This window comes from Triplophysa rosa, linkage group LG20 (genome assembly GCF_024868665.1).
Source record: "Triplophysa rosa linkage group LG20, Trosa_1v2, whole genome shotgun sequence".
Taxonomy (NCBI): Eukaryota; Metazoa; Chordata; class Actinopteri; order Cypriniformes; family Nemacheilidae; genus Triplophysa; species Triplophysa rosa.
In genome coordinates, this window is record NC_079909.1 from 18,053,241 (window position 1) to 18,073,821 (window position 20,581).

The following is a 20,581-nucleotide window of genomic DNA, read 5'->3' on the forward strand; positions in this document are numbered from 1 at the left end:
ATGTTTCGCAGCTATCTGGGAATAGTTTACAACCATCATAAACCAAATTGATAGCCTTCATAACGCTTTTTTGACAAATATATAACTTTCGTAGTTAAAATTCGAGTAACACAATTATCAGGGGACGAAACACAAGCGGCTAATTTGCACCTCAAATGCAATTAAATCTGAGCAAATGTGAGGTCAATTCACAAGAACTCGTGCCCGTTTTAAACAATAAGGTACATGGTGTCTAATCCAGCGCACAATAATAACACGAGCTGTAATTCTATTTCAGGGTTCTGGGGATATTGATAAAGTCCTCTGCATCACTTATCAGCCAATTAAAACCTCATTATGTTCCATTCATTCTGAGCTACAGCCTGAAAATGTTTTCCTTCAGGGTCCAACGTGAAGCAAATGTTGACTTTCTGCCAGTATTTAACAAATCAGGTGCGTACACTGAATTGCTCTGACGATCATTTTTAAAAACTCCTACAGAGCTTGAAGGACTAGAGGAAGATAAACTGGTTTTATTTGAATCATCGACTCGTATTCATTACAGGTAGGTTCTCAGTTTTTAAACTGCACAAATCATTAAAACCCAACCTTGGTCATTTAAAGGCCATTCATTATAAGAGTCAAGCGATCCTTAATAGATAAAACAGTCAACTATAAAATCATCCACACTAAAGGGCATTTCAATTTGAATGGAATTTTATTGGATGTCAATGTTTTGTTATTTATCAGATGAAAAGATATCGCTCTGAAAGTTATTCCAACTATAATGTTTCTCTGTATAGTTATCATTGTAGTTATGGTGTGGACTCTCTAAAAATGTAAAATGACTTCAAACTTTATAGTTTTCATTCTTGGGGTGAATAGGCCTTCACAGTTTAAACAAGCTGCACACGCTACAGCGTTCCTGATGCTCAACTGGTTGAGCATTGAGTTGGGTTCGATCCACATACTGATAATATATACAGTATATATATATATATTTATCGTCGCTGTCCTTCCAAAAAAACGGATGTCCAAATTTGCAGTCTTTCAGGAAATGGAAAAAACTGTGTAGTTTTAAATGATTAAATACTGTGTTGACCAAGTTGACAAGCACTTTTTAATACTTTTTATTGGTAACAAATTGGCAAAACCCAGTGACAAACGTAAAGGGTGACTAATAATAACTATAGGAGATAATATGGAGATACGCTTCAGGAGGACAGCAGCGACAAACTGAACACACTTTGTATGTCATTTTTGATAGAAGTCGTCTGCCACACAAACTAACCCCACACACCTTTTCTTTTCTTAGAAAGCAACACGTGAAGCAATACAACATTATGAACTTTAGCTAACAGATGTGAAGTCCAGTAACAAGCTTGAGCAACACTAAAGGCTACAAAGACTTTCCATTTTTTCTTATAGTCCCAACAAGCACCAAAAAAATGACACTAACAAAAACGTGCATGCTTTTCGGACACACAAGATGAAAAAATGGTAATCTTCAGTATTTATATATATATATATATATATACACTGTATATCAATGGTCCATAACACTGCCTCTCACTAACTCCCTGTTTGAAATTCTAGCTAAAAACGTTCTCTTTGTAAGCACGTACTTTCGAGATCCATCTATATGCCTTTAATTATATCAGCCAACGGCATCAAAGGTGGTTTGTACAGCTTGTCTGAAAATAGAGTTCGATCAATCATCACCAAACCTAAGACCCTAAAAGGATGTCAAAGATCCTTATAAGAAAGACAATTGAAAAGCACGTTTGAGCTGGAATTCAAAGTGCAGCTTTGACATCGTCAGAATCCGGGGAATTAGTCAGGGATGAAGGATAATAAAAAGCCTCCATGACACGGTGAGAGGGAGGCAGAGGAATCTCCAGCCTCATCTGCTCGCGTTGCCTTTGAATCAGTATTAGCTCGACATTACGACGAAATTCCACGCAGCCGTTTTTTAATACCGTAACCAATGGCCTCAATATCAGCTGTACCTAGCAAACTACCCAAGACAGAGGCACAAAAACAGACATTGCGGCATTAGCTCATAATGGCTCATTTTGAAAAGCATATTAGTTCCAGCATAATTACAATCAAGTCTTACGCTTGCTTTTTTACAGCCGTTCAATAGGACCAGCCTCCGAGCCACACATGACACCGGTTGAGTGCTATACTGACAATGTATCTCTCTTACTATCCCCCCACACATTCCCACAGGCCAAAAATAACAGCGTCCCCGCTCCGTGTTTGTTTACGTGTTTATTTAGCGCGCGCCTTTGTCGGAGTCGCTGGAGCAATTATACTTTTTGTCACTCATGAGGGACCTTGTGCAGAATTATAAAACCCCGTCCCATAATGAGGCACGCGATGCGATCTGATATCTCTGACATGCATCTGCCTCTCTCTGCAATCTCTCTGGCTCGCGGCCTGGATATAAAACTCCTCGTGTTTCCCCAGGTCTGTTTGGGACGGAACCTTTGATTCTGGCGCCTACGGAGAGAGCGAGAGGGTTGAGATCAAATAAGTGACAGGGAACATTTGCATTGTTGAAGACGGAGCTCATACACGCACTTTCCCACTCATCCCACAGGGTTCAGGCGAATCTGATGAAATGTTCAAACAACAAAATGTTGAAAAATGCCCATGACAAGGTTTGGATTAACAACTCGTTATCTCTATATACAGTATATCCCATGATGCAAGATTGTATACGCTGACAATAAGACAGAGGACACCCAGAGGAGCATTTTGTTGCCTAAAGGTTGCACTTTCACGATTCGGGGAAATAAACAGCAACTTTGTTTCTCCCTAAATGTCTTAAAATGAGACAATTGTTCATTTACAGTCAGAATAACATTAGGGTTGTATGTACCATCACTCAGACACTCATATCCAAACCTTTTCTAAAGCAAACTTGCTTTTGAGTTTGTGATTTTTCTTTCCAATAAAATCTTCATTTTTAAAGCTAATATTTACGCAAGCTAACGAACGTAAGTTCCAGCGAGTCAAGCGGTCTCATTGCCGCTATCAAAGCAGTCCGACACAAGCATTCTTCTTCTGTCCCTTTCACAACATTCGGGATAAAAATCACATCCTTTAGAAAGGACGAGAGCGGCGCAGAAAGACGAGCCCCAACAAAACAGAGCAAAAGAAGGGGAGGATCTATAATCGTTGGCTCCCACAATAAACAATTAGACCTTTTTTTTCTTTCAGCGAGCTTTAAGAGAGGGGCAGAAGAAGCAGCTAAGGCGTTGCTCTTTTATAGCTCTTGTCATATGTGTGAAGGCGCAGGGCGGCCATAGGAACACACGCCTAACACTCAACAACAGGACGGGCCCCGGGCCTCTTTGCGCTTTCAGCCTGCATAGACGCTGCACCTCAGGGGGCCATTAGAGGCTGAATAAAGCCCTGACAAGCCCGCGTAGCCCAGTGGGGTATCGATAAATACTGACATATTGACTCCCTATGCCCCAGCGCCGGGGGACAGGCGTGCCGAAATATGAGAGCGTGAAGGGCTTGAAGGGTGGGATTTTATACATAAACATAGATACATACAAATATAAAGTGGATTGCAAGAGTCTACTGAAACTAGTGAAAATGTTTCTTTTTTCTATTTGTAGTATCAGCATGATAGACTTTTTTTAGTCAGTACATCCCTGGTTTGGTGCTTGTGCATATTCAATGTTACAAATATTTAGAAATAATACAAAATCTTAAATGTTTCTTCTACATTTGAAAGAATCCTAAACGTTTGTTTATTTCAAGTTTAAATGAAGAAAAAAGCTTTTCAATGTTCTCTTGGGCATTTGGACCCCAATGTCTCAGTTAAAGGGATAGTACACCAAAAAAAAAAAATCTGCCATCATTTACTCACCCTCAAGTTTTTCTAAATCTGTATACATTTCGTTGTTCTGCTGAACACAGAAAAGAGATATTTGGAAGAATGTTTGTAACCAAACAGTTTAGGGGCACTATTGACAACTATAGTAGGAAAAAAATCTACTATGGTAGTCAATGGTGCCCCAGAACTGTTTGCTTTCCTACATTCTTTAAAATATATTATTTTGTGTTATTTATGCGGGAGTAAATGATGACAGAATTTTCATTTATGGGTGAATCGTCCTTAAGTACAGTTTCTCATCCTCTTGGTGTGCCGGAATGGGTTTTAATTCCTGGGGCTGGGTCTCCGCTAGGTCACAGATAAACAAAAAAAAAACTAAGACGACAAAGAGAAAAGGAAAACCTGAAAAGCCTGTGCCAATAGTGTTGCCCTACAATGCAGGAAATCAAATACTGAGTCTGATCTTTGAGAAGCGCCTGTTTATTTTAGCTCGAAAGAAAAGGAATGGAGTTTAGAAAGGAATGGATCGAGATATGTGCCTGAAGGTCCCATCTGAATTCAGGGCACACAATTCTTTCATCAAAAACTTACACAGCACAGACAAAATCCAATGTCAAGTCCTTAAAGAAGAAAACTGAGGGAACTCTCGTTTCAGTAGAAAACTAGCAAGAACCCAAAGTTTTACATGGATGAGGTATAAAGTATATTTACTGCTTCTCTCAGGAGACAAAAGAAGATATAAGTAATGGTTCATTTATCTATCATCATTGTCCCAGGTGTCCAAAAATGGTCCAAAAGCTTTTAGAAATTTCAAATACAAAAATGAGAATGACAATTGTTGACAGGCAACTAGAAATGCTCCGATAATTGTGAATCTGATGAAAAATATTTGAGATCATATTGGAATCTTTTAGATGCCGATTTTGATACAAAAAAGGAGACACATGTGACAACAGTTTAAAAGCATTAAAAAAAAACTTAAGACTTAAAAATATTATAGACTTTACGATTAAACATCTGGGATAAAATGGAAAAAAGTACATGACATTAAACAACATTATTTATATATCCTTCTGTCTTCTGTGTTTAGAAAAACTTCTAAGCAACAAAACCAACTCTCTACGTTCTCAGCTGATGTAGTCAGAGATCAGCGCTCTTTGCTCTTAGCTTAGGACCCTGAGTGCATTTTAAAATGAGTTTGCCCGTCGACCAGGGAGGAGCCAACAGGGAATGGCTAAATAAACCCATTAGTTAAAATAGTCTTCTTGCCTGTTTCGTTTGATGTCTTGCTTGCACTCCACCATTTGCTGTCTCCATAAACTTACCGGTCAACGTTTGCATGTTTTCCTAACTTGGTGGAAAGAAGGAACAAATTTCAGATTCGTAACACTCTACCATGTTTATTGTCTTTCGGAGAAGCCTTAAAAACCAGCGGCCACACGTTAAATGAAAATAATGAAGATTCCATTTGCAAAGCACATCAAAAGCAGAAAATGGGCGATGTTCTGGCCATAAGTAGCATGCGCTAATGGTGATTTTAAAGCATTGGAGCATGGTGTGAGCGGCTGTAATTCATCAGCCTCTGACTGGGCGCAGACCTCCAAACCTAATTAGTGTTGCACATTATGTGCGGCATTTTCTCTATTGTAATAAAATTAGGGCGAATGCGTGGTGTACTTGAACACGTCTGCTGTAACGGGGGATAATTCTGCGGTGTGCCCGCTTACGCTTGCTGTCACAAACTTTGACATGACAGAGAAAGAGACAGTGAGACAGTCTTTTAACATCGGTGATGAAGAAAACAAACATTGGACTATAGGGGTATTAAACTAAACACAACATGCATTTTCCTCTGAGGGGAATCATAACATGTGCTTAATGTTTTCATGAGCGGTGGTTAAATATAAATATACTAGCAATAAGATAGACCACACAGGTTTTGGGAGACACCCGATCCAATGAAAACAACAAGCAAAATAAATTTAAACATGTTGGTTTGTTTATAAAGGTATAACATTATCAGATTTCGACCGATGGGTGAAAACGTCAAGTCGTTCCTGTTACGGTTTTGTAAATCACTTCGTTGTAGTGAAGTGTAAGCACATTATAATGCAGGTATGTGATCTGGAAGTTCTTATAAAAAATTTTTTTTTCGTTTTAGACGGCATAAGATTTAGGATAAACCAGTAACGTACTTTGAGTTCTAATGATTATAGAGGATCTGCATCTTTAATGTCTTTAAATAAAGACATTTATGTTATTTCTAAATCAGCAAAACAAAACATTTTAGACTACATTAAAAACATTAAAACCTAAATAATATAATCTACAATAAGCCAGACTGCTGTGAAGTCATGCTTTTAAATCAGATCAAATGATAAACTACAAACGTGATTTAAAAAACAAAGCTGAGATTACGAAACAATGAAATAATGCGGCTTATTCGACCCCTGTGAAAACAAAGACAAACTCTTTTGTCATCAATATCTCAAAATCTCACCGTTCATTACCATTCACACATAGCACTGTAACAAATTTAGCTTTTTACCCCAAAGACCATTCAATCAAAATCTTCACGTTGGAAGACATACTTCACAGAACCCCCAGAGAAAACAAGAGACACTTTTCCTTATTTGTTTTTAAGAGCTATCCCGAGTGTTGCGACAACAAGAGTCTAAACCAACCAATTCAAAGAAAATTGCCTTCAGTCGAACACAAACACTGAGCCAAACCCCCATGAGATCTGCTGGAGAATACCGAGTGCTCTTGTCTTCTCCAAAGACAGGGTCAAGATCTATCAGAGATGAGAACAGACTGATAGAAAGACAAATAGATGATGTTTGGAAATCTTGTTTTTCTTGTCAAGACAAGCACTTACAGCAACCCTGATGTCACCTCATTCATTCTCGAACATCTCCACCTGCCTTTGAGTTAAACCTCTGTCTGATGAAAAATTTCAAGAGAATTACTGATAACAAAATGACACCAAATAATTTACCCTTCAAGTATTCTGTATCACAAAGATTCCACGGTAAAGAAACAGTTAAAAAATATCATTACGGTGGGGTCATTGCATCCATAAGAAAGAAAACTAAATTACAAGAAATTAATATCTCACTTGTCTCGTAGACGAAAGCTATAAAAAAGCGACCTCTTCAAAAGTTAAACTGGGTCACTTTTTGACACCATGATCACTATCAAAAACTGGCCCAATTCACCAAACAAGTCTCATAAATACACAAGAAACACACACAGGTTCAAATCATCGAAATACGCCTCGTATATGATTTCAGCCCAAATTGGATTGCCAACACTTACAATATCAAGAAAACCATCTCTAAAGAGAAATAAAAAATAATAATAAAGACGAAAAATGAGTACTTGAGAGCCATCGTGGCTTAGCTTAGAAAACTAACGCATTATTGATCTGTTCTTGGGCATCTCTTTTCTTCTTGGTTGTTTGTTTAGAAAAGCCTCATCCCCACTAATAGCTGTCTCAAAGCATAATCTCCCTCCTCCCGTTCAAAACCTCTTCATGGACCTCTTTTCATGGCATCTCACGCAGTTAAAGTTAACAGTCTCGCTGGGGTGAGACTCCGAGAGCCAATTGTGTTGCTAATGTTGACACCTGCCAGAGCTGACGGAGAAGAGAAACAGAGACGGAGAGAAGAGCAAAGACGAGCAGAGGAGAGAAGAGAAGAGAAGAACAGAAGAGAACAGATGAGAACAAAGAACAGGAAAGTAAACAGAGAATAGAAGAGAAAAGGAGAACAGAACAGTGGTCTGAGACGTTTGGACCTCACTGTGTTTAGTGTGAACATCCTTCAGTTGATATGACACGACGGCCTCTGTTTTTGTATTCAAAACATTAACTTGTCTTACAACCAACTGAACCAGTAAGAACATCTCTGAGATTGAAGACAGCTGACTTCACCCAACACTGTGCTGTACATCTCAAATGAAATAAAGTTAGCACAGCATGAACTGCTAAAGAGAAGGGCTTCTATCCGTGTGTGTGTGTGATTGAGGCGGGATTCATCCCCCGGCCTCTACAGATGTACATTAATGCAGACAACAGCGAGCCCGTCCCCTCCACAAGCGCTCTTCACTAAACAAGCTGCTGTCCAGCTCCATCGTGTCACTTTGAGGCGTCCATTCAAAAGTATTCACGCATCTGCCTTCCAGGCACAAAGGCTGCTAGTTTATAAACTGTCTGCCCGCGAGCCCGAAGGCTTTAGTCCGCATTGTTTTCACAGCCTTAATAAACTTTTTGAAGGAGTTCATCAACTGGTCTGAATAGCCCGTGGACTGAATCTGAAGCCAGAAAATAACAGAGTTCTTTTTTCGCCTGCTCTTTTCTTTCTTTATTTCCTTTTTAGGAGCAGTTTCTCTGACAATAGAGAGAGAAAGAAAGAGAGAGAGAGAGGCCTGTTAGACTTCAGAGGAGTCTTGGGCCCAACACAAGGAAAAAAGGCAGAATTCAATTAAAGGAACAAAATGCTTTCCATACAGGGCAAGAAGACAATTGATTTCTCCTCTATTCAGGAGCGAGGATGATCCAAACATCACGGCCTATCTTATTCAAAAGAGAAAAACACACATTCACATGCACACAAAAGTGAAGAATGCAAACAGTCAGTAAATATGTTCTCAATGCATTTTCACACTTTTTAAACGAATCTACAATATATGCAATAGGCAGTACTTATTCATCACAATATTGATCATTTTAAACTTATCTCATTACAGAAAAATAAATGATGCATGAGACATTAGTCTTAATTTAAATAGGTATAGATATATCCATACTTAAACATATTAAGCTTGAGGAATCTCTATTTATTTCTTCATTTTTATAAGTGTTTCGGTGACACCCGTTAGACAGGCAGGACAAATTTCAAAGACGCAATAATTTTCAGTATTGGCTATAAGCCATTAATCCAGTCTCATACCTTTAAAATGTGTGGAAAACCTAAAGGTCTTAAATGGATGTCTTCTCTAATGAATTTCACCCCCAATTACAACGGATCGCCACAGTAGAAGTTGCCACAGTCTCCCATTTAGCCTGTGGGGTCCCAAGCGAATCCAAAATTTTCACAAACTAAATGAACAAGGGCGCGCACGGATGAAATCCAAAGCGCAAAAAATATTGTATTCGTGCTCTAATAATATATCAACTACAATTATGTGAGGAAAAACTCGCCATATTTTTGGCACGTTGTTGCATGGTGCGTAATTTTGACAGATTTGACCAGTTCAACGCATTCATTTTTGTGTAAAAAAGCCGTGTCGAGTTTCGAGTACCGAATCAATTACACCAACTGGATCATATATCTGACCGTCAGTTTATTTGCAAATATACAGGCAACACATTAGGCTATACATCACTAACGAACGGGAAACAGGATGATCTTAAGCATACATCAAGAAATAATGACATGGCGATCAATGTATTAGTAATATTATTACGCTATATAGAAATTAAGAAATAACGTTTTTTTACTCTGTTATTTTGATTGCTGTTGTAAATATAGCTGTTGTTATTGGTTTATTAAACTGAAACATTATTCAATCATATTCACAAATCTTACAAATAAATGTTGACGCGTCTGTGATTTCAGTTTCCGAAGTAAAAATCTATAAATTCGGTGTAGCACTTGTTGCTTCCATGGCTTTCTCAGGGGTGAATCTGAACTCTACGCTGTGGTTATTGAAGCGAGACGACCTGCCCAACTGTGAAAGAAGTTACTGGTCACTGCCATTTTAACGCATCCCGGGATCCTCAATTGTTTCTTAAAAGCCATTTGAACGGATCTCTAAAATACCGACCCACCGGACTGAAAGGCTACATTAGTTAAATCCACACGCCTGATCTGGAAAAATGTGCGTAATAGGAGCTGACGTTATTCAAACAAACAGCCTACCCAGCGCAGTGATATACATGCACAAAACAAAACGTAAATACTAATACTTGTAAAAAAAAAAAAGTGAAAGACAGACAACAAATACAATTTTACGTTATGATTCCATAATGAGCAAATAATTAACCAAATTAAATTAACAATCAAATAGTTTAATATCGACGGGACAAGGAAAAAAGTCCTTCAATGAATTGGGCACACTAATGAAAATAAATTATACTTCAGCAAGCATGTACACTAACCATTAGCCATTAAACCATTATGTAAATAAGCATTTTTTGATATGTCTACATTACAATTCCACAACACAACACAAAACAACAATAAACAGTGAAACGTGTAAGCTAATACAATTGTCAGGTTTTACGTTGTTCAACTACAGCAACATTATATAGGACTACAATTGCTCGCCATGTGCATGCATTTTCAGACCCCTTCCATACACACACACACACACACACACACACGCACGCGCGCGCGCGCGCACACACACACAGTTTAATGAGGCCAGAGCTCATCCGCATCGCAGCTTGTGTGTGTCAAGTGTGACCCGCCCTCACATATCAATGGTTAAAACGGAAATGACAATTTACATGTCAGAATCAATTGTGTATTTAAGTCCCACATTACAAACATTCACCAGACACGAACGCACCAAATACACAAGGCAACATAAGTGTTCGCACGGAAGAGGGAATTACGCATACAGACCCAAGCAAATATCTATGCAGATATATCGTTCACATAGCCTATTATGCGTTATTCATGTAATACATTGGGGTTTCAAAAGCCCTTGAAAAGTCACAAAATTAAATCCTCTTCAGTTATTAACAGGAGCAGATAATGAAATAGCTTTTATGTGCGTCTCCATTTCTCCATGTGCACTCTAGAGGAAAGTGAAGACTGAACCGTTCTCTGAGATATAAAACAATGCGATATAAACATTGATATTTCCATAAGATCTGTTCAAAGATTAATGTCTCCAAGAAGTCAAAACGCACTAAGCAGTCAAGAAAAACCTTGTGGAGAAGTAATGATGAACTCTCGTACCACAATCATCTTAAGTGTTTTTGATAACCAAAAGGCTTCCACGGATCAAATATTTTCAGCTTCTCAATTTGCCTTAACTGAACCTCATTCACATAATCTTTGTGCTTCTTAAACACGCCAATATCCACATATTAATAGAGTCAGGCTCTGCGTAAAGTTCACAGTCCATCCGTGATGCAAAACTGACGTAGTCTGTAACTAATCAACACCTACAATATTCATAAATTAGACAGAATAAATAAAACTCTTGGGCCACATTAAAATACCGGCCATAAGAGGGTGTTTATTCAATAATAGCTAATGTATGCTGGATCACTAACAGGAATTACAACGTGTGTTGAATTAATCATATTCACATCTTTACCAATAAAATTATTCGTAGTCATGCGATAGGGAAAACCTTAGTTGTTTCTCATTGATATGAGATCTTATATCCATATCTTGTCGAGCTACCAAAGTTTCAAGGCAAACATCTTTAGCAATTACAACCATTATTTTAGGGAAGTAAAACGAAAGAAATAAACAACACAAAATTACTAAATTCGTAATACAAATTTACAATCAATCTACAGGAAACAGTTATTAACTGAGTTGATCTGACTTAAAAATATACAGATTTTCACTATTTCAAATGCTTAAATCGAAACCATGGTTAATTACATCTGGTTCAGTAAATTTGCTCCTGCTTCCAAGAAATAACAGCACCTTGGATTTTAATATTGGGTTAAAGTAAACGCAACATATTGATTTTATATTATATACACTGCGTTGTTATATATCTAGAGTTATAAAAATATATTAAACCTAAAATTACATATTTAAAATATTTATTGTCATTATTTTTATTACTCTGCAGTATTCATCTAGGCATTAAACCCTGGAGTCTATACAGCAAAGAAAATCCTTCGCCAGTCATTCAGATTCTAGCGCTTGAGACAGGGTGATGGGAGAGAAGAGGTTAATCCGTGTTTAATGCAACGACGGTCCACACTCTGATGGTTATGTTATCTCTGCCTAACATTTGGGTCTCCCACAATTTCAGCCCAGCCAAAATAGCTGCAAGAAAGTGCAGATGGAGTGACTCTCGACGCCTGAGGAGAAAAAAATATTAATAGCTAAATAACTTCCCCTTACTTTCACTTAATCTTCCTCTCGCTCCCTCTCTCCCTCTTTCTCTGTCCCTGTAACATATTCTATTCCAGATGGATTTGTTCGAAATGTCTCCCTGCGCGTCTCTTTCAGTGCGGGTTTAGACTCAAAAGTATTATTTTCATATAAGTTAGGGAAGAGCAAAGGGAAAAATTGACTTCTTGCGCGCGTCCAGGTGTTGGCAAATGCGCATAATGCAAAAACTCCGTTTTATTTATTTATTTTTGTCGTTTTATTTATTTGTTTTAATTGTATTCTTTTCTAAATATAGCTCTAATGTGGACCTTTAGTTGATGTGCAGTGTAACCGAACCCCCAGCATCACATTGCAAAACGCACACAACTGTCTCCCTCTAGGTTATCATCACTATTATCCCATAACAACACTCCTAAACCCCTGACTGAACTCTGTTTGATTAGACTGAAAATCTCAGGTAATCCACAGATTTGCTGAAGTGTCTGCAGCCACTCTCACAAATGGACGCGTGGACACGTTTAACTGATGCGCCCCCAGACAAAAACAGCACCAGGTGAGCTGTCAGGCACGCAGCTATAACCCATTAAAGACTAATTAAGTTTGGCAGGTTTGTGCTAACTCTGCTGTCGCTCATCATATTTTTCTATTTCCGTAACGAGGATGGCAGGTGCACAACATTATTATTATTGTATTAGCCACCAAATCTGGAAGTCATAGTTAAGGATATTTAGGTTGGCACTTGCTGTTCTGCTCAGTGTGCGGCACAGGCAATATTTAACATATGTCGTTGGTTTGTTTTCTGAAATGTTAAACGTGTGCTTTAAAAAAAAGTCACACAAATTACGCATTTTAAACACATGCAAGATAAATAAGTAAAAAGTAAGTAAGTAAATAAATAAGTAATTCCATATAAAATATACTTCAAATCTCATAAATTTACGCCCTGGGCGAGTCACTGTGAGCCGTTTAGAGATGAAAGTGAAAAGAAATAAAGGGGCTCAGTTTAATCGGGGCTTAAAGCCTCTTCTACATTACTGCGACCTGCTCGAAACCCCGGCGCGCAAGCGCTGGTTGAGTATAAATGTGTTTCTTACGGATGCCTGCGAGCTATTACACTCCACAGCAACACAGACGCCTATTCAACACACACCAGCTCTAATAAGTCTTAACATTATTAAATGTTATCCGGATGGTAAACTTAAAGAATCCCTCCAACGAATTTAACAGTGAATTTAGTCTTGTGACGACGATGAGAGACTGCAAATGACAGATTTATGGAATAATTAGCAGTTATGACGCATTCACCAGATTCCCAACAAATTAACAACCACACACATCTGCATCCGTCGTATTGTAACAACCAGTGGAGAGCAACAAAAATAACCTTTTCTTACACTTTTACGTGTACAAATACACAAAAAGGTTTTAGTTTCATAATAAAACAATATGTGTATGGCAACATGAGATTACCTTTAAATTAGTATTGCCATGTTGTATTATACTTTAATAATGGAATAATTTATAACAATTTTACTTAAAGCAACAAAATTCGTAGTACTCAGATTTCCATAAACATATTATTATCGTTTAAATTATAGTCGCAAACCGACAAGGCAGTTACGCGCAACTAAACCAGCATAAAAGACGCCGTTTTGCACCATGAAATATTTCGTTTACAACTGTAAACGCTCCGTCGTATTACAAAACTATCTACCAGCGGGAGCACTGAATAATTTATCTTCCTTTCTTGTTTTCTCTAGCCTTTATAGAAAATGTTCCCCCTCTTTGGGAGATCTTTGAATGGGGGTCACCGGTCCAGTTACTCCTTTCGCTGTCCCACTCCTGAGCTTTATTCCGTTGTATTTCAGTCTAAAGGTTACAAAGGCATAGAAAAAGATCGTTCATGACCACGTAAAAAAGGCAAAATCTGGTTAAATTTAGTTGCTTGCTATAATCCGTTCAAATTCAAAATGTAAAAAAAATCCATCGCGCATTATTTTATTATTTTGTAAAATTCTATTTTATATTGCGACTATTAATAGAATATGCGACATGTATAATATTATAGTCCATTTAAAACGTATAATATGACACATTTAAACGGAGCCTAAATAGACAATATTTCATATTTATTTTAAATATATGAATGAGATTAAAAGTCGCTGTGTGATATCTAAATTAATTCACAGCAATAGTAAAATGTAATAATAATGACAATAATTAGCCATTTTTAAAATAATAATATTTTAAATTATAACAATGATAATAAATACACAACTTTATAATCATACTAAACTTATTTAATAAAAAAACAAATATATTATTAATAGTTCTATAAATTGTTAAATTGATATTTGTTTAAAGTTGTATATTATTGTTGTTATTATTATTATTATTATTAAAAATGTAATATGAACAATTTTGCCAACACAAGTCACCTCCCCAGCGTCCACATGTCTCGTATAATGTCATTGCTTAAACTGACATTGATTCTCAGACGGGTCAAACTGTCAGTTGTCGTTTAGGGGGTCGTTAAAACGAGCAGGGAATGGAATGTGCCACACAAATTAATTTACCAGGCTAAATACCTGACGTCAGGGCTCACATAAATAATTGAGTAAGTACTGAGCAGCTATAGCAGCATGAATAATGGCAGCTATTTGTGCCATTTTCCAAGGGGGCGCACAGATTCCCCCTGGCGAGAATGAAGGACTGCAGCATCTGTCTCTTTTAAATTACTAATGAACTATCAATTGCAACAACAGCACCAATTAGGACACCAGTCCATCAAAACCTCATCCGTCACTGCGCCCACAAGTGATCTCAAAAAGCCTCGCTGTAATAATCCAAAACTTTTACGCACCACGTGTGTCGCATCAGGAAGTTCCCAATGAGAAATGTTAAAGCCCTCTAACCTTTATCCCCGAGAATCCCATCGATGCTGTGCTTGGTTTTCTTCTCTCCATCTTCATCTTTTTTATCACAGTCGTCATCGTCATCTTTCTTGCCAAAACGAGCTCTCAAAACCCGACTAATGGAGCTAACTACAAAGAGAGATAATATCCTCTGTATCACAAAAACCAACGGCAAAAATATGATGAACATAACATAGGAAAATAATCCATATAAACACCAATAATCAATGTGACTGAGATAAAAAAACTAAATTTGTCGTGTGTTTAAAGCCAAAACGCAGGATTATAGTGAATACACAGAATTTTCCCCTTTTAAATAGATGATGCAAAGCGTCCTGAATCTTAGTAAAAATAAGAATTTGTGCTTACCGGAGGAGGCCTCACCTGAAGGAACCGTGCCTCTATCACACACACCGTCTTTCAGCAATTTATCTCGGATTTCCCAGCTGAACATCCCTGGATTTTCGCGTTTGTACTCCTCGATCCTTTTTTCAACGTCAGGTGTTGCCACTTGCTTTAATGTCGAACAAAATTTGAATAGGAAAAAATATTTGTGGAGAAAAATAGCTTTTTACTGTTTATAAACTTGATATGTGTGGGCTAAAAATATTTGTATGGTTTTGCAGCAAAATTAAAATTATTTTATCTTATTAGACAGTGCGCACTTAAAATCATGGACTTACCCTGGGTTTACTACCACCTATAGCTCCAGGACGAATGGATCCGGTCTCCTGGTACCGACAAAGGATTTTGGACACACAGCCGTGTGAAACTCGAAGCTGTCGTGATATCACACACGGTCGGATGCCGTGATGGGCCATTTCCACTATTTTGTGCCGAATATGATTTGGAAGCGGCCTTCCGTTTATGAAAACTCCACCAAGTTGATTCACTCGACCTTGACCCAGAGGCGTAGACACTGTTCCAAAAAAAAAAAACATACAACGTAAATAAGAAACCAGTAAGAGAAACTCTGTATGAAAATGCAGTTAGAACTTTGAAAATTCGCTATTTTGTGAAACATCTTGCATTACGCATTGTTATTTATTTGTACCCTAAAATAATAAAGAATATAAAACGTTGCTAAAAATATCACCTAAAACATATTTGATATGAGGATTATTCTTTTGTCATTCATGTCAGTGTTCAGGGGAAATTCGGTTAGTAAGTCCTCTGGGCTCAGTACAGGATTTATCACAAAAACATCTACATGCTGTCGTTCTGATTAACCACATCATATCGTACTATCATATCAGATAATAAAATGTACCACGTGATATGTAAATAGGCTACAAACACTTTCAAACTATTCGTGCCGAGGGTCTCATGTTTATTTAAATACGTGAATAAAACCTTCATGAAAGGCTCCTGAATTAATGGAAAATCTCCTCCTCACACTTTCCTGAAGGAATCGTTCTTTATATCCTCGGTCTGTCTCTGCATATAACACTTGAGGACACTAATATCCCTTCAAGAGGCACTAAAGATGTGCCACTTTAAACCTCGATTATTCCCAGTCATGCAACACAAATATTGGTGTGCTGCTTTGAGCCAACTCATAGCTGTGTTTTATTTCCCTTCACTGCTGCGAGATACTTCAGTAAATCCCACAGATTGCAGGATTCGTGGGTTGGAGCGCTTTCTCTAAACTGCTCTTAGGCACGATCTGGGAAAGACTTTTCCATTCATTGCATGGGCACAGTATGCCAATAACATGTCTACATTTAAACATTTCACACACGACTGTATTGATGACAGGATAAAAGAAATAGTTTGTTGTCAATTATACAGTTAATTATATTTTCAAATTTTTGTTCGTTGCTGAAAACTGCTATGGAAATAAAGTCCAGGGTTTTGTTATTTTGGAAATCATTGTCATTGCGCAATTGTACTTGACATTTATTTACAGTATTAAAAGTATTCAAAATCTAACATTTAATAATGACCATTACAAAATTGATATGCATGAATTAAAAAAAGCAAACAAATTCTTAAATGTTCGTACCTTCTAATGGGAATCCGGTTCTTGGGTAGTTCTGGCCTGGAGCCGGGCGCATCATTCGAGGAACTGTACCAGGGAAAGTAGCCATTCCAGCTACTTCCAACAAATTCAAACTCTGGCTATTAAATAAAAGAATCAGTCACGCGGAGAAGTCCAGTGTCTTTTACGTCGTGCAAACAGTAACAGGTCCAATGTTTTAAAACATGCAACACAGATGTACAAAAACAAATCCAGACACACCAGTGGACAGTGCCCAGTCTATTAAAAAAAGTCAGATTTTGTCGATAAACGGCACAAAGTAAAAACAAGAGGAGAATGAGCAATGCACAGTATAACGTGTGCTCTGAAGCAATTGTAAATATTGTCGTTTGCCTGGAATCAGGGAGAGGTTGTGCTAGTTTTGATCACAGCTTCTGCTAGCTGTCTGGGAGTAGTTGAAGTGGCCAACTTTGGCGCACATACTGGGAGGAGAAAGCTAGCGTAACGATAGGCTCTCCAGCACTCTTTTATTCACCATGGAGAGAAGATGTAATGCCCAAGACCTGCCGTCCAATCGGGAGGAACATTGCAGAAAACACACAGTGTCCTCCCACTCTCTCTCTCTCTAAGTCAACACAGGAAATGTAACAAGGAGTTTTCATTCATTTCTCATTTGAACTAAACGTCAGTCTAATCGTCTTTCTCTCTGGACTAGGGAACCCAGTACACATCAGACCCCCCCACACACACACAAACGACAAATATTACTAATATTTCTCTACATTACATCTTTCAAAAAAATATATAGTCGAACGTCGACTGTCGAAAATTTCAACATATGAATTTTATCATAAAATTATGATACTATCCCATCTAACGTGCTATTGCTTAGTATTTCATTGATTTTTGGCTATATACGATTGTAAATCAATTAGAGATCGAAAGTGAACGTCTGTCCGATGTTGAATCATGGGGAAAAAGAAAAACAACTAAAAACTTCTTGATGCAATTCTAAAAAGACGAACCAAACAGTGCATGATGCGCTATTGGTGCTCAATATATTACATACACAACAGATGTGTAAAAATTGTGTTTGCTTTAGTTTAAAATATCAATAATATCATTATCTACCTTCAATCAGTACAATCCGTCTGATATAAACTATTTGCACTCCTAAAAATAGTTTTGATGATTGTTATAAGGTTACTGAGCAAACAACATTATTATCAAGAACCATTTCTTTTTGTTCTATAAAGAAATAGAGATTAAAATAATCATACAAGTTTGCAACCTCCCTTTTTTATTTAGGAGCGCAGGTAGCTTCACCGTTTGTTCCCGTCAGATCTGTGGGTTTTATTACTGCACATACAAAAACCCTCCAGATTCTTTACGTTGAATGGCTGTCGTGCGCGTGTTCAGCTCTGTGGGACCGCCGCGCGCTGAGATTGTGTGGAAATTGCCGTGGCGAACACTCCTGGTGGAAAGCAATTTCACAAATAATTTTTACAACAATTAGGGAGTGTGCCGGGGTGAAATGGCGATTTCACATGCAGATGCGCCGGTAGGAAAGGACCAGGGGAGATCTGACCCTCACTGGCCCAGTTTGGCGAATTGCATATGGGTGAGAGACGCACAGAAAACCACCTTATTGTTCAAGTACATCATATTATTAATTATCTATTAAATAAACCAAATCATTATGATTACGTTACAAAAATGTATGTTTCACGTATTGAAACACTATACTATAGCCTATAATTAATTTTTGGTGATTATTATTGTTGTTATTAAAGAATAAAAAATAAATAAAAGACCAAAAATTCAATAAATCCCTAACAAAAAATAAAAAAAAGGAAATTATCATAAAATAACGATTACTGATGTTGTGTACTCATATTTTTACTCATAGTATTAACAGAGTCTTTAGTTATTGTAGTAGGTTAATTGTTATGTGAATATAATTCACGTTACACTGTTTTTTATCTATGGAAATGTAGTCAGTTACATTTGAAGTCCTGTAGAGAAAGAACACGCAATCATCTGCTCTTAAAATGCTCAGATGTCTTTCCAGAGACACTCCAAAGTGTTGTCATGGATAATGTTATAAAAACATGAAACTTTAAAGTTAATATCCGGTTGACTTGAGCGTGGATAATTGATAGGTAACCCATCAGTTCATTACTCAGAGAATAAGTCTCGGCTTTAAATATCTGCTTTGTATTTAAACAATTATCATATTTATTATCGAAGTTTAAATTACGTGTTTGGTTACAGTCTAATCATTTCATAAAAAATGATTTTTTTACGCGCACCGGTATACCACAATGTGCATCACAGCTTAATATAATTAGAAGAGAGAAGCTAAAAAAGATGTAAAATATAACTTTAATCTATAAGAACAATGCTTAAAAGATAATAAGTCTATATAATATAACATTTATAATTTATTTAATATATACGATATAGGCTATTTATGTATCCTATATTTTTGAGAATTTAATAGATGGCAATGTCAAGAAACTATAAAAGCTAAAAGAACTGCAGAAAACAATTCAACAAATAAAAACGTATTCTTTTTTATATAGCATACTAAAATAAAAGTATAACGCACAAACCTTTTGCTTGATGCTTTTTACAACTTGATTCATTTTAATTTAACTCTAGTGTAAGTAATTGTAAACGTGACCACTAGCAGGCGATATAGGCGAACTATGTCAGGAAAGATTGTTGTATTGTTTAAATTGTTGTTTTTTGCATCTAGCTTTAAACTGCATTTTCTTTTCTTTTTTTACTTTAATTTTAAATGGAAATAGGAACTGTATGACACTTGCATTACTATCCTCTTGATAGAGCGGTGAATCCCCTTGCATAAAAAACAAATCACACTTGCAGGGGCCTGAAAATGTGGGTCCTAAAATGATAACAGAACAGACTCATTATTATGGATCAATTCTCAAAACTATTCTAAACATTACTTTACTAACGTTTATGCATAAATACAGCTTGGGCATTCTTTGGGTAACCTGCTGATCCTGCAGGGTGTATACATACTCTGGATGGGATCCAGATTTGTGCTTCCAGGTCTGAGAAGCTCTGGAAAACCGGTACATGACCACAGACCGTTAGACCTCTTCCTGTCTGACTTCACACTATCCACACTCCCCACGGACTCTTGTTAACTTGCTATGCATGCTCACATCTGCTGAGAATTATCACAATGTGTTATTGCTTCCCATGCAAAATTATTTTATCAGACAAAGAGAGTGAAAGTGTCTTAAGTGTTGTATGTGTGGCTGCTGCTTTAGTAACTTCACAGTTTCTTTATATGTGAGAAATAAGACATGCACAGAGGTCTCACACAGAATAATATTACAGAGCCAAAATCTTGCTATAGCAAGAACCTCAGATCTTTTACTGACTTCTCCACCCAAAAATGTAGAGAGAGTAGGTTCATGTTTATTATTGTTTAAAGAAAAAAAAATCTCAATGCATTGCTTAAGAAAACAGTTTTAAATGAAACGTATTCAAACCCACATCCCTTAAATCATCAATATCACATCTCACGTTCTCAGAGCACATTGTGTGTTTTAATATATTTACAATGTGGGTCCAAAAATAGCGTTAAACCATTTTGCTTAACCTAGAAAACAACTTTTAGTAGCTTTTTAGATACATTTGAGTAGCATTTATCAGTACAAAACTCACCTCTGTGATGCCAGGATGTGTCACGGTCCTGCCTTCTTGTTCATGATTT

The 20,581-nt window shown here is 37.2% G+C and overlaps 1 protein-coding gene across 4 annotated transcripts in view; it reads right to left on the reverse strand.

The window, feature by feature from the left end:
* Positions 1 to 17,409, reverse strand: part of pax7a (paired box 7a) — a 48,227-nt gene extending 30,818 nt beyond the window's left edge. For 2 of the 4 annotated variants that reach the window (XM_057362577.1, XM_057362575.1), the window contains exons 1-4: positions 16,852 to 17,409; positions 15,530 to 15,765; positions 15,231 to 15,360; positions 14,847 to 14,975 (exon numbers count right to left, since the gene is read on the reverse strand). In XM_057362577.1, the coding sequence (XP_057218560.1) occupies positions 14,847 to 14,975; positions 15,231 to 15,360; positions 15,530 to 15,765; positions 16,852 to 16,936 (580 nt within the window). In that variant the 5' untranslated portion in view covers positions 16,937 to 17,409. Of the gene's footprint in view, positions 1 to 14,846; positions 14,976 to 15,215; positions 15,361 to 15,529; positions 15,766 to 16,851 lie in introns of all 4 variants that reach the window. The other 2 variants (XM_057362576.1, XM_057362574.1) reach the window with 1 other exon arrangement.
* Between the last annotated feature and the right edge of the window lie 3,172 nt (positions 17,410 to 20,581).